Below are 14,921 nucleotides of genomic sequence, written 5' to 3'. Positions count from 1 at the left end.
AGCAGCCTCTAACCTGCCTCAGCATGGGGTAAAAAGAGCACAAGGGATCTCAACTCATCATAGAAAGAATAAACATTTTATAAAGAACAGCCTCCTATTGAGTTCACTCCCAGCACCTAATAACCACTTTCAACCACTCAAATATTCTTTCCAATGAAAATATTTACCTCAAGGAATAAATAACCTTAAATGAGAAATAAACATTCAGGCAATTTGAGATTTTATTGTGAAAATAGCTATTTTGACATTATATCCAGTTTCTTATTTATCAGAATAAGTTCTTTACAACATTGATCATCATTACCACTTCTGGGTATTTATACATAATCTCTGAGTAAAATATATTCACACTAGGCATGACTAGAATATTTAAATAATGACCAACATTGCTTATTTTAAGATGTTTACTTTACAACAAAACTATAGTATTTGTATACCAGTACAGATGTTTAAAATATTTACCAAAGATAGGCTTGGTGGAACAAAACCAGTATGTGTACACAGATATTTCTTAATCTTCTTTGCTGTCATTCTTCTAGAAAGCCAAAGTTACATTAGAAACACCTCAAATTTCCATTTCAAGATGAATAGAAAAATGGAAACATGTTATTTCCTATTATACAAACTAAAATATTGAGTCAAAAGCGGAATAAAGCTCATCTTTATGCAATTAACATAAAAGCCTGGGTACAGCCTTCCTTCTCTGAGAAAGAGACACCAGCATTGCAAGAGAAGCAGCCTGCAGTCCAAAGAACGAGTGGTCAGCACAACCCTCTCTATAGTGCATGACTCGCTGAGGACTGATGCAAACTCTAGCAAGTCATTTTTCTTGATTTCCAAGAATCTGGGATACGTAAAGTAAATGATGAAAAGGCATTTCTCTGAATCTGCACAAGGAAAACTAAAGAATCTGAACAAAGATCCAACCACTTTTCACGTGGCTAGATGTTCACCATTACACAACTCAAGACCAAAGGCAAGCTTTCTATCAAATATACATCCAAAGTGTGAAGCTCCAAATATGCAACCACACACTGCAGAGAAGAAACAAAGGGCATTCTTACACCTGATTAGTGATCCAGTTTTATACTTTGAAATGAAATCAAATACGCATAGTCCTCTGAAATTTGGAGGTCTAGTGATGTTTAAATTTTTTAGGGTATAGAAACCACTAGAATTTAATGAAAACTGTAAACCCTCATCCTAGAAAATCTACACACAAACATACAATCCTTGTTTAGAACATGGCTTCAGTACTAGAATAGAACTTGAAAATATTAAATTTCTTTTGCTTTGTCACTGAAGCAACTGTAAACTTTCTACAACAGTGTGTGTCTATACACACATATATATGTATGTATATTTATATATGTATAAAATAAGCAGCTTATATGTGACTTTAATCCCATCACCTTTTTGGCACTTTTAAAGTACAGCCAAAAATGATTTGGAAATTTGTTCTGGAATTCCAAGTTGGCTCCCTCTGTCTCGGAGACGCCTAAAAGCTGCTGCGTTCTCTGTACAGCTGTTCCAAGCCAGCTGGGATTCTAGGGAAAGGGGCTGGGGACTGGGACTGACCAGGGGCCTCACATGTGCCTAAATAACCAAACTGTTTAAACCCACGCACCGCCCCCAACTGCATGGTACAAGGAAGTCCTAACCTATCTTCCCATTTTTTTTATCACCACTCACTAGAGGGGCACCTGACAACAGCAAACCTTTGCAATTAGCACCAACAAGCAAAAACACTCCAGGGCAGCATTTCCCTAAGTATATTCCTCAGAATACAAATCCCAGAAGACACCTACTTTAAAAACAAAACAAACAAACAAAAAACCCCGAAACCAAATACAATAAATCAGGGAAATAGCGTCTACAATACAGGCCCTTCTTGGAGACTGAAGCCACACAAAGGTTCAGAAAAGCCTATAGTAACTTAACCGAGCATTTCCCAAACTTATTTGGCCATAGAACCCTCTATTCACATAATAACAACATAATCTGCCAAACACACCTCCTTTCCAAGGAACTAAAAGATGGTTTTTAAAAAATCTTACAGTATAATTTCAAATTAATATAATCAGGATACAAAAAGACTTGTTTTCCTGTCATTTTTTTTTTTTAAAGAAACTACTTTGTTTTGCTAAGAATATTCTTCTATCATAACATTCCCCCAGCTCAAAGTGACCCTTTCTTATATCATTATTCAAGAATGTTAATTCTCATTAGCAATCATGGGCCTCCTCATCTGGCACAAATAATTTCTGTATGCTTTTTGATTCTGAGAATACCTCTCCACTTCAATCGCAGTGGTTTTAAGTCTAGGGCTGGTAACCTGGGCTTCTAGCAAACACAACATCCCAACAAGATTTTGGGCTTCCTAGTAAACCCTAACTATATCCCAACAGGGGCTAAAATATTTTGCAAACCCTTAAAAAAACCCAAAACTTCATCTTTACTCTCTGTGAAAATCAGCCCTTTGAAGCTCTAATGACACTTCAGTTAAACCTTTGAGGGTAACAGCATTACAAACCTTTAGTTCATGTAATTAACAACAAATTTCTTAATAATCTATTTAAGAAATATGAAAACATTGAAGAGCAAATGTAAATTCCACAGAGCTGGACAAGAAAAAAAAAGGCAAAAGATAATTCTTAATGCCAACAACATATACAAAAGACCATAATCAAAACCCAAATTATACTCAGTGGCTCTGCTCAGGATTTCAATTATATAAATAACCAAACCAAGACAAAGTCAATTACTAAATCCCTATGAGCTTAGAACAAAAAACAGACACATGCTGCACTTTCTTCATTAAAGCACAGTCCTAGCGTACGTCTTGACACACTGTATAATTAGAGAGAACACGGCAAAGCAAAGCACTACCACCACATGAAGACACAGAAGAACTTTTTTTAATGTATTTTATCCTAAAAAGTAAACCCAGGTACCACAGGAAGAAGATACTACTACAAATATAAAATCATAGGATATTTTATAGGGAAATGGAGTTCTTGGTTTTAGGTTGTTGTTTTTTCTTTTCTGGTAAGGCAAAACAAATCTTTAGATAATCATTCATTACAAACCTGAGGTGTTCTTTAAACTTAAGGAAGTAAATTATATTTAATTTATATTATGTATTTGGAATTGAATACTAAATACTATGTTTAAATCATTAGATTTAAATCATAGTTTATGTAGATAAATTTATTTTTTAAAACCCTTTTATTTTGAAATATAGACTCACAAGAAGTTCCAAAAATAATACAGAGACTGTATATCCATCACTCAGCTTCTTGTCTTTAAGTATTTATACTTTGGTTTTAAAGGGTTAACACTTTTGACAGTTTATGGAAAACTGTCAAAAAATCTAATAGGCCTGATGAATGTATGTTCTTGGAAGAGGCTCTAGGAAAACATACTGCTGACTTCAAAAACCACTTTTATCACATGAAGGCACCTTAAAAAATTGGTTTTCTGAGATTCTATCACTGTTACCAATTTCTGCCTCTTTTGGAAAATTGTAACTTAGCTGTGATTGAAATAAGCTCCCTTATTCCTTCATGTTAAAATCTAGCAATATTAAATGAATAGCAATTGCAAATGCAAATCAAAATGCTTTGGATTTATTGTAAAAATCTTGAATTCTCTAGTACCCCCAAAATAATACAAACATACCTAAGGTGAAATTTGTCAGTGCCAATCTTTGTAGGGGAAAAAACCACTGTGAAGGAATGACTCTCCTCAATGCTCTTTACAGTGTCTTTAGTGTTCAAAGAAATGGTCAGTCTTATGGATGACTGATGGCAGTTTGTTGATGGAGGATCTTTATCTTATGGGAATTATCTGACCGATTTTCTAATCTTATACTAGCAACAAATATAAACACAAACATAGTCCCTTTGGTCATATTCCACCATCACGTCCTAAAGAAAGTAGCTCACAGTATTTTGTTAAACACTGTGGACCATTTATCTCAGAAACTCAAACTTTACCCAAAGCATATCCTGACAGGCTGATCACAAGCTCACTGCCCAATCTGGAAAGTTGTTCCTTTCTAAGAGCTTCCTAGCTGTGTGTCTCATCCCTGGAGTGCTTTATGCTCAGTTATAATTTCCTGGCATCTTGTTGGCTTATCCCAAAAATGCTCAACTAAGTAGCCCAACGTATAAACACTCACTTACCTAAATCACATTTTGCGTCCTAGGAAAGGTAGTCTGGAAACACCCTAGCCTATGTAGTGCAAGGCTAAAGGTAATTCAAAGCAGGAATGACCAAAAGGAAGTAAATCATATTTACAGCTGTCTTTTCTATAAAAAATGACAAATATGTTATTCTAAAATGCTATCTTCTGATTAAACTTTCAACACGTGAAACATTACAGTACGCTTATTGGCTGAATTCTGTGTCATAAGAACACGATCTCTACATTCTTATAAAAATTTAAACACATTTTCCTTAGCATGGATATTAGTAGTTTTATTGACAGAAAACTTTACATAAGCCAGTATTATTTTTGTGCCCATGGAGAAACCTGGGAGTTAAATTTACCGTTTGATTTTAGAATCCGTTAGGGTCGGTATAGCTCCTTCTCCCCCCTTTTTTATTTTTCCCCAAACTAATTTTAATTGTCCTGTTTTATTTATGTTTGACAATTTTAAGCCACTTCAAATGCTTCTTGGAAGGCTTAATATAAATCATAATTGAAAATGACCAACCCTAACTAAAGCATAAACAGATGTCTGATTAATGTGTTAACCACCCTTTTCCAATATATATCAATCCCAGAGGACGATAAAGTCCTATGGTCATGATTTTCAGTATAGAATAGTCATACAGATTTTGGATTGCTGGAATCTAATAGAATATTAATACAAAACACACAAACCCATTGCAGACGTAATGTGAAACTCATTAGTTACTTTCCCTAAATACATCCAAACAGATGAACAAGATTTTGAAGACTACCTTGTTTCTCATTTAATTAAAACTTCCAAGAAAAAATATTTACAATGACTTAAAGACTCCTGCATCCACAGCTACCTAAATACAGAACAAATTGGGAGGATTTAGGTCAAACACAGCTGAGCTCCACTGAGCTCAAATTAGGTGAGTCTCTTGACTACAAAGCTGTTTTCTTAACATGGGGGTTTCTGCATGACGTGACAAGATTTGCTGAGCACCATAGTAATCTTTTGAGACACTAATCAAAAACATGATCCTATATTTTAAAAACCCCAGAAGTGGTTTTAGGACAACAGAAGCACCTCAGCCACTAAAATTAGAGCGATTCTGTTATAAGTAAAATCACCTGCACAGCAAATCCTTTAACAGGTCGGCAACCAATAAATAGAAAATATTCTTTAAAAACTACTGCTATTTCCGAATATTCCATTAGATCCTTAAACTGTAGTTAAACTACATGGAAAATAATAAGTTGCCATAAAGCTTTTGACTATGTGACAGTCTTCTTAAGAAAGAACACTGGTCCAAGCATGGTGAACTTGGTCCAGGCACACAGTAGGTCTTTCTATTACTGTAGCCGAGCAGTGTCTGACAATTGGGCAAATTTCAGTAAGACTTTACAGCCTGACATAATAAATGATGACCAACACACTCAGTTCTCCCGAAATTAATCCAAGAAAGAGAGGACTAGAGTTAAAAATGTACTACAAATACATAGGTCTAAAGCTGCCATTGGTCCGATAAACTAAGAGAGTCCTTGCTAGCCTTATATTGAACACATCAGCAAATACCAATGTTCTAGTGAAGTGCATATAGTCAGATGAATATTGTATGTAACCACCTTTGATACATATATATATCTCAGACATATATATATAGTACTGATCCCCCAAAAGATTACACTTCTGAGAGCATAATTAAGCACATTCCTCGTTGCTGTTTAAATACAGGCTTTTCTACTGAAGTAAATAGAATACTAGAATATTACATTTTTCCTAATGTCTAAAATTGGCGTCAAATTTCTAAACAGAAGAAAAAAGCCTCAAAGAGCCACATATTAGATATTCAAACTGTTCTAAGAAAACTAAATTAATAAATTAACTTGAATAAATAAGTGCACATTCAGAACAGAATTGTAGCTTTTGGTCAGCAACATGTGAACTAAAGGCAAAAATCTGCCAAGATTAAGGCAGGGTTTTTTTGTTTTTTTGTTTTAAATGTACAGTACAGTGTGGTTTTTTACCCCCAAGTTCATTTAGCATTCACTCTGATGTTATCTAAAGTGCATTGCCAAGCTAAAATACAAGCTTCCTAATTAAGAGAAACTAGATGTCATAGAAAGTTTCTTTTTAGAGCCTTCCTTATACCTACTAATGGCGTTTTCTTTTTGCCTTCACACATGTAGTGTAAGAGATGACTGCAACAATCATATGACTTTGGACACAAAGCGTGATGAGTGTCAGGGTGATAGCCGTTGTAAGGAATTACTTTCTTCTTCTGCTGGAGTCAATTTAAGTGTCGGCAGTTTCCGGGGAGGAAGTTGAGGGCTTTGGCGAAGATTGTCATCCATCTGTGGAATGTACAAAAGGTACATCTGACTAATGGCTGTGGCACCACTTATGTGGACGGTGGTCTCCCCATCCAAACTACAGCCTAGAAGAGTACAGAACCTTATAGTTCCAGGACTACTTGAGAAACCTTTTTCTTACAAATAATCGCTCGGGAATGTGAAATGTTGTACCTCAAATACCAGCTAACTCAGTATATGTATAAAAGCAATATTGCTCATCTTTGATGCCTTCACAAATTATAGTAATTCCATACAATGAATATTCTACTGAACTCAACCAGATCACAACTTGATTTAAGAGGTCTTCCAATAGTAAGTGTAAAAGCAATACTTCTGACACACCGAGCTCCCCAGTGTAGAAATTATGTTCATGTACAATACTTCTTTTGATCTTCCCAACACGATTGTGAAGGCAAAATGGAAGATGATCATTCCCTATTTTGCATATTAGCAAAACGGAGCTCAGAAAGGTTAAGAAATTTGCATTAGGTTGCAAAGCTAGTATCATGAGTTGAAATTAGAGCCCAGGTCTTCTTATTCCAATACTATTGTTCTTTCAATTAGACCTCAGTGCCTCAGTGAAAATGACCTTCACTCCCCTCAGGAGGACATTAGCATCCCTGGAAACACTAGGAGAGGGATTATTTAGAACCCGAGTCAGACCTTAGGAAGCTACCCCCTTTAAGCAGGGGGCCCACAAAGAGAGTGCAAGGTTCATAGCCTGGTGTTGAGTTCTCTGTCAGCTCAACTTCAGGAGACTTGAAAGCAGCCACCACCAAGGATACCAAACCAACAGCATATAGCATCTGATTACCCACTTTAAAAGTAGGCTTTTCTAGAGTTTTGAGCATGTGCAGAGCAAAACTCTCTCTTATCTTCTCCAGATGCTCTTATATAGCACAGAGGAAATGTCTCAGCAGAGATACATGCAACTTACAGGAAAGCAAAGGGAATAAAAGATTAACTTTTAATTTTCCAATGGAAAAAAGTATTCCCAGTGAACGACTTGAATCAGTTGTGTTGTCATGCTTTTTTCTTGCAAGAACTAAGTTCCTCAAATATTACTCTTTCTTTTTTTAAGCTCTAGATTTTCTGTCCAAATGGTGAACTGTAGTAGCCAATAGCATTTGTTGCTCTAACATCTTATAGCCAACAGTGAACCATACTGAAGAGCAGATATGAAACAGGGGTGGAAAGGAGAGTGCCCGGTTTAGAGTTAGGGAACTTTCGTATATTGATGATGACCCAAGGTGGAAGTGTACAAAGTGGTCACAGGGCGTCTTGGGTGCGCTTTCTGCACAGGCAGATATCTCGTGGTTCCCTCTACATGGCTGTCATGAATTTGCCACATAGAGAAAATGAAAACTCTACTGGATGGCCCTCATCTAGCAGTTAAGTGTCTAAAACAATCCGAATAATCTTTCCACTACCTACACTTAACACTCAATATAGTTCCTCTCAAGGGATTGACTGAGTTGGGCTAAGAAGATAAACTTGGCGTGCAGTCAGCCCACCTAAACTTTAGTACTGGTCTTTTACAGCTTTACTGCTCGGTCCTACTCACTTCTCATGTTCTAACAATACATGAACTACTATAACAAGAAACAGAACGGACATTACAGAGAGTGGCAGAGGTTTCTAGCTACTAGTACTACTAGTGCTGGATTCAGAATTCCATGTATTTCCCTCATTTGCAGCTGACTATCTGCAGAGCCCATGCTGGAATCCAGTCTGAAGCGTTCCAATCCCCTCTCTGCCCCTAGCCCCCTGAACAACCCTGGGTAGGGGACGTACACAACTCTTGAAGCTTCAGTGTCCTCATCTGTAAAACAGGCTGATAGAGTAGCTGTGCACCAGGCTATTGTGAGGATCCAATGAGACAACTCATAAAGCTCACACAACACGGTGCCAGTTACTGAGACCTCAGAAACTGCGAACCAGTATTAGGCCACAGTGCCTCATTAGTTAGTGAGAGAATGAAGTATCATTCACTGGTATAAGAAAAAAAGCAAGTTTATCAGACACTTGGGGGAAAAATGCCTAACTCTCTTGTATTTTTTCAATTAGAATCACCTTTAAAATTTCCATTACTGGCTATCTCCCCTACCTACTTCCTCAATATCTCTCTCTCATCAAATAAGCAACCCCAAAGTGGCAAAATAACCCCACTGATGAAAAACCATAGGCAACATTTAGAACAGAGAAGGAAAGGAAGGAGAAAAAATAACACAGTTTAAGTAGAAGAAAGAAAAAGACATCACAGTGCTAATAATAAGAAAGGACAAGCACAGGTGCTTATGATCTCAAGACAGGTTAACCTTCAGAGACAGAAACAGACAAGCAAGAAGTGTTCTGATTTTGTCTTCTTTTTTTAAGGCCAGACTTTTGAGTCTCCTAATTTGAAAAATTACTAATTATGTGGTAAAAGTAAACCCAATACCACTATCAAAGTAATCAGGCCACTACTGGCTTTGAAACACTATATTATGAACAACTTTAATAAATGTATATTTGAGCAGCTTAATGAAAAAATAAGCTCTTAAAAAAAGCTAAGAGGGTAAAGTTAATGCATATTAACTTTATAATTAAAGGTATACTATTAATTTCAGAAAGGAAAATACTAAACTACTATAAAATAATGATTGAAATAAACTTGACCTTTTCAATCAAGTTGGATTCCTTATTTACAAGTTGTGTGAGTTTCTGCAGATTTGCGTCTACCGTTTCTTGTCCAGCAGGAGAGATGCCTAAGAAGCCAGGACAGAAATCAGAAAGACAGAAAATTTTGAAAGTCTTTAAAGCTGTTTAGACTGAAAGAATTTTGAGTCTATCCACCCTCCCAAGTACGCCGCCCACCAAAAATAAATAAATAAAACCAGGCAAAGTGAAAAACCATTATTGGTTCAAAGGCAAAGTTAAGAGGGATAGTAATGCTCCAACACCAAACCCTAAACCAAAAGACTAAATTTGTTTATTAAGCAGACAGCCAAGTGTACACAGTTGGCCAAAGTAATTAGTAAAAGAGCACAGCAGTCCTCACTTCCTTCTCCAATTTGAGTTGTTCCTTCTCCCCACTCATACCAAATAAGCCCTTAGTCACAACTACTGGGATAGCTTTCTAAGGCAGCGACTCCCAAATAGCTATCAACCAGGCATCCACAGTATTTGGAGGGACTTAAAAAATACAGATTCCTGGGCTCCATCCCTATGAGATTCTAATTCAGTAAATTGGACATCGGAGCCAAGATTCTGTATTCGTCCTCTAGCCAGGTTTGCTAATCACTGTTCCAGAGTAACAAGGCTGCAAGTTACTTAGTTTCATGACTCTCAAAATGCTAACCCCTCTTTCTCTAAAACACATAACCCACCCTGAAAAATAAACTGTCCCTAAGCCAGTTATCCTTGTAACTTCTGTTTCTTAAAAGGACAATTTCTGCCAACTCTCCCAATACAGCTTTCGTATCCTGATCACTTAAGCACAAGGCCCCACACTCCCAAGGAATCATATCCTAAGTAACGGGTACCCTCTATTTACAATACCTCCAGTCTGATGCAATCAGTTTTCAAGTAGTGGAATCATGGGAGTGTACCTCACCCAAATCAATCTGCTGCTGATTTCTGTTCATGCAGGAAAATGCTAGAAGCAACATTTAAAATAATTGCCCATTTGCATTAGGATAAATGCTATCTTTCAACAGGGACTCAATAAATACCTGTGGTTAACTTTTAGAAGAAAATGATCCACTTTAAAGGGGCAATATTTAAAGAAGAACAAGAGGAAAGAAATGTATAAAATCTAGAAGAATAGACAAAAGGCAAATATCTATTTTTCTGTTTAAAGTAGAACACATGGGAATAAATTTGGAAAAATGCAACTGTTTCAAGTGCTATAATTCAACATTTAAAGATAATACACAAATTTATTCAATAAGTCATTAATTTTGCTTACACGTCCGTAGGAGGATATGCAGATATTCTATGCAAACACAGATTAGCTGAAGAGAAGCCAGCTTACCTCCAAGACTAAGCCTAAAATAACTGTTCAGGATGTCATCACAGAAGCGGCACAGGTTGGAGAGCTGTTTCAAATGTTCTTGTAACTGAACTTTAGGAAAGCGTACTTTATAAAGAGGTGCGAGGAAACCAAACACATATGCATCCAAGGTAGATGGCCTAAAAATAAATTAAGGATTTTTTAAAAACACATAAGAAAATATTAACTTGGGATTATGTTAAAAATATTTTTTCTCAAATACATTTGCCAATTCTGGAGTATACGATATAGCCTTTTAAAAGGTTTACTACACATTTTAGCTTATAAAAATGATGTAATGAAGGTTTTATTCAGTAGTTTTTTTTGATATTCTAACCATTTATTTTATTTAGAAGAAAAGTTATACATTAAAGATGCATTTTTACTCACAAGTGTTACATACAGATAGGAGACAGGGTGGGAATAGCCTTAGATATTTTAAATTCACACAGATAGCACACTGAGTCAATGTTTGATTACCATGGACAGAAAAAGTTTACTAGAGTAATCCATTAAATCTTTTTTTTTTAAAGTAAAAAACTCATAAAAGGGGGGGGCAAGAGAACTTGCTTTAGGTTACTGTTCATTGACTATATGCATACAAAACATCAAAATGATTTGTAAGGGAATGCACTCACGTATCTCCAAAGAAAAACTGAGATGTTCCCAATCTGTTTGACAGAAGATTTAGGCACTCCTTGGCATCTCTGTATATCTAATAAGGATGAAATTACAACTCAAAAGTAGGAAGGATGCTCTAGAACTCCTTTTAGGCAGGCATTTAGGTATGTTCATCTCTGCTGTCTCTCTTGTCCCTCCTCTGGAGGGCCCTTGCTTTGAAAGTAATCCCAACCATACCTGAGCTTCCACTTCTCGGAGGTGGTAAAGGGGAGGCTCTCCTCTGGTCAGAAGAATTCTATTTAGTGCTCCCTTAGACATCCTTCCAGGCAGGATCAAACTCAAGGGAAAAGGAATTCGTGAAGCAAACCATGGCTTTGTCACACTAAAGTAATTGTCACTCTCAACCCAGAATGTGTGAAGCTGCAAAACAAACAAAAACAACTAAAATCCAAACCAAACCAAACCAAACAAAAACAAACAAAAAACCCAAAATCAAACCCACTACAAGCATGTTCTTTTATTAAAAGAAAGGTCATCCAATCAAAGTGAAAGTTTTTTTATCAATATCTTTGTATAAAGTGGCTTCATACAACTTTCCCAATTAGAATGACTCAAGGATAAAACAAGATTTTAAATACATGAATTTGTTGATTGCTATATCCCAGGCACCCAAAACAAGGCTGGGCACATATGCACTCAATAAATATTTATCGAATGAATGAATTAGAGTTAGCTAAATTCTATACATGGGAGCAACAAACTCCATCTTCCATAAATAATTTTTATTTCCAAAATGACATTATCTTTCACTTCATTGTTTCATGTCTTAGTTGAATGTCTAACAATCCAGTTTCACAGTAACATAAAAGAATCAAGATTAATACATAAATGAAATTTCCTCTCTTAAGCCTTTTTCATTATGTTCCTTCTAAACAGACTGAAGTATATTTTTTGTAGGTCACTACAATACCAATGCTCACCACTGCAGGAAGAAGCTTCTCTTCGATGAGAGCAATGTAAGCCAGTGTATCTGCCCCCTGTTTTGCTGAGAGTTCATAATCAGCATTATATTTCTATTAAAAAATATAAAACCAAGAAACTTGAGAAGTCAAGGGCATCCCAAAACAGTGAGGCTAAATAAAGTTAAGATTCCTATTCTTCCTCAAAAATGGCAAATATGATATTAAAAAGCAGAATGATACATACAAATTCAGTGACAAATGCTGCTTAATGCAAATAAAGCTCTTAGCACAACATCACACACACAGTAAGGTCAATAAATATTGTGCTTTTTTTGTTAATTGCTATTATTCAGTGATTGTTTATGAGCTAGTTTAGTTTAGTGCATGGCATATAGTACAAACTTAATAAATAGAAGTTACTATTTTTAACAATAAGGAAGAAGTTCTAATTGGTTGCATTTTTTCCCCATAAGAAAGAAAAACCCCCAATTTAAAACAGTTCTAAATTTTGTTGACAGAGGACTTATTTTTTTAAGAAAAGTATTGGCAAAACCAATTATAACCTTGGTATTTATAGAAGTCTTTACATGTTTAAATATTCTAGATACATTATACAAATCTTTACATGCTCACACATTTTAGATACATTACTTCATGAAACATTTAATTGCAACTCTCCAGTTAAGTGTTCTTTAAAAATAAAATAGTTGCTAGTTGGTGGGAACTCAGATGTCATCTGCAGCACAAAGTGTGTAGCAGCTTTGTGACTAAATTGACAATCATATCAATAAGCATAAGAGTGAAGATGGCTTTGTTGAATCTGCTTATGTCTAAACTTCAATCAAATCCAAAAAAATACATGAAAGTATAAATTGAGTATACCTCACTATATGACTTTCAAATCACAATACAACTCATGAGTCAGAGCAGCAATTCTCAAGTCTAGTTTTATATCAAACCTAAGGTATCTCCAATTATCTGATTTGGTTTAAAAAAAAAAAAAAGAATTAGGGAGAAGAACCATGAAAGACGATAGACTCTGAAAAACAACCTGAGGGTTCTAGAGGGGAGGGGGGTAGGAGGATGGGTTAGCCTGGTGATGGGTATTGAGGAGGGCACGTTCTGCATGGAGCACTGGGTGTTATGCACAAACAATGAATCATGGAACACTATATCTAAAACTAATGATGTAATGTATGGGGATTAACATAACAATAAAAAAAATTTTAAATGAAAAAAAGAATTAAAAAAAAAACTTTACAATGTTTTTGTTTCTGTTGTTTTTAAGTAACATGCAGGGAACATGTTAAAAAGGAACCACCCACCTGTTTTCTTAAAAAGTTTAGTATTTTTGCAGGCTGAGAAACGATGTTGTCTTCAGTTGTCAAAATTGGTACATCTCCTATAATCAAAAACAGTTTACATACTAGGAAACGTTTCTATTTCCTCTGAAGAGATTCCGACCCCCTAAAAACTATACTAATTGCACATTTGGAGGGGGAAAATGAGTTAAGCTCATCTTAGTTTTTTGCAATTTCGCAAAGCAGTTCTGGAGAACATTGTCATTTCTCGTAATTTCCATCGATCTGGCTTGTATTTTAAAGTATTACTCAGAATGATCAAACCGTAAGCAACATACAGCCAAGGTCATGGTAAGAAGAAACTAAAATCCCAAGGTACTCTATGGCTATATGCCTCACAGCTTTAAATTCGGGGGGGGGGGGTGTCACTTAAAAAAAGAGGAGAAAGGTGTATTAAATGTTTACACTGTACCTCTTGAACCTCTCCAGGTTTTATCTATGACATTGACTTTCAAGGGTGCACCAGAAAATTTGGCGTAAGCCTGAAACAAAGTTTGCAATAAAACATTTAGACTGAGTACGTACTGCAAATCTGCAGAGCAGCTTTACTTTACAGCCTGGTCCCCCTAAAGCAAAAATGCCTGACACGCGGGCTGTGTCCCCCTCCGGCTGTCTAGCCGAGGACCCGCGCGCCAGCTACCCATCTTTCGGGGACTTTGTTTTTCCCAAAGGTCTGGGGGATGCAGAGCGGGGCGCGCGCGCACCCAGCTTTGGCTTTTCATTCCACCGCCCAAAAAGCTCTGCAAGGCTGAGAAGACTCGGAGCCCAGCGGGAAAGCCATGACTCTCCCGCCAGCTCTCGGCGGGGTCACAGGCCAGGCTGTGACTCCAGGAGAAGGAACCCAGTGCGGTGCAGCGAGAAGCGCCCCGGCCACTCTGGGCCCTGCAGCGCCGCAGGGAACCGCGGCGAGCGGCGGAGACCAGGCCCAGCCAGCCTCGCGCCTCTGGCCCCGCCCATCTTTTCTGCGCCCTGGCCCGCGAGGCGGCCTCACCATCACCACCAGGGACTCGCTGTGCACCGATGGGAGCCCCCAGCCACCTCCCCAGCAACTGACTTCCAAGGGGGCCGCCATCTTGCCGGGGCCGACCTTTGCTACATCGGAAGTACTTAACTGCCCAATTTCCGGCACGTTGAAACACGGGGCGGGGCGCGGGGGAGGGAAGAGTACCTTTGGTTTGTGAAGAGACGTGGCAAGGATCAGTGGAGGCGTTAAAAGCCACTTACCTTGGCTAATTGAATTTAATTTTAAAAAATAATAAAATAAAAAAAAAAGCCCACTTAGAATCAGCCTGGCCTAATCGTTAAGAGTCCTTGCCCTTAAGATACATCCTCCAGGTAGTCCTTAAATATTTATTGGATGCCTAGTGTCCTCCAAACCCTTTGAACGTTACTACCTTGGGCCTAAA

The 14,921-nt window shown here is 37.2% G+C and overlaps 1 protein-coding gene across 2 annotated transcripts; it reads right to left on the bottom strand.

Moving 5' to 3' along the window:
- Positions 1–203: 203 nt before the first annotated feature.
- On the bottom strand, positions 204–14,624 carry MTX3 (metaxin 3). Of its 2 annotated transcripts, XM_032404116.1 has the most exons (9): positions 14,507–14,623; positions 13,928–13,997; positions 13,480–13,556; positions 12,173–12,265; positions 11,430–11,612; positions 11,210–11,286; positions 10,554–10,711; positions 9,197–9,285; positions 204–6,538 (listed from the first exon to the last, which is right to left on the bottom strand). In XM_032404116.1, the coding sequence occupies exons 1-9, from the start codon at positions 14,585–14,587 to the stop codon at positions 6,428–6,430; spliced, it is 939 nt and encodes a 312-aa protein (XP_032260007.1). In that variant the 5' UTR covers positions 14,588–14,623; the 3' UTR covers positions 204–6,427. The 2 variants fall into 2 exon arrangements, with proteins under 2 accessions (XP_032260007.1, XP_032260008.1); XM_032404117.1 differs by lacking the exons at positions 204–6,538; positions 9,197–9,285 and adding an exon at positions 9,311–10,175 and having other exon boundaries at positions 14,507–14,624.
- Positions 14,625–14,921: the final 297 nt, after the last annotated feature.

Source organism: Phoca vitulina, unplaced genomic scaffold (assembly GCF_004348235.1).
Source record: "Phoca vitulina isolate PV1807 unplaced genomic scaffold, GSC_HSeal_1.0 scaffold6, whole genome shotgun sequence".
Taxonomy (NCBI): domain Eukaryota; kingdom Metazoa; phylum Chordata; class Mammalia; order Carnivora; family Phocidae; genus Phoca; species Phoca vitulina.
This window is presented reverse-complemented; position numbering and strand designations above follow the sequence as displayed.

Excerpts from the sequence above, each read along its gene's own strand:
- MTX3 (XM_032404116.1), bottom strand. The coding sequence starts at position 14,587 with ATGGCGGCCCCCTTGGAAGTCAGTTGCTGGGGAGGTGGCTGGGGGCTC. Across the intron at positions 13,557-13,927 it reads AACCTGGAGAGGTTCAAGAG|GAGATGTACCAATTTTGACA; the intron begins GTACAGTGTAAA and ends TTTTGATTATAG. Across the intron at positions 6,539-9,196 it reads AATCCAACTTGATTGAAAAG|ATGGATGACAATCTTCGCCA; the intron begins GTCAAGTTTATT and ends TACATTCCACAG.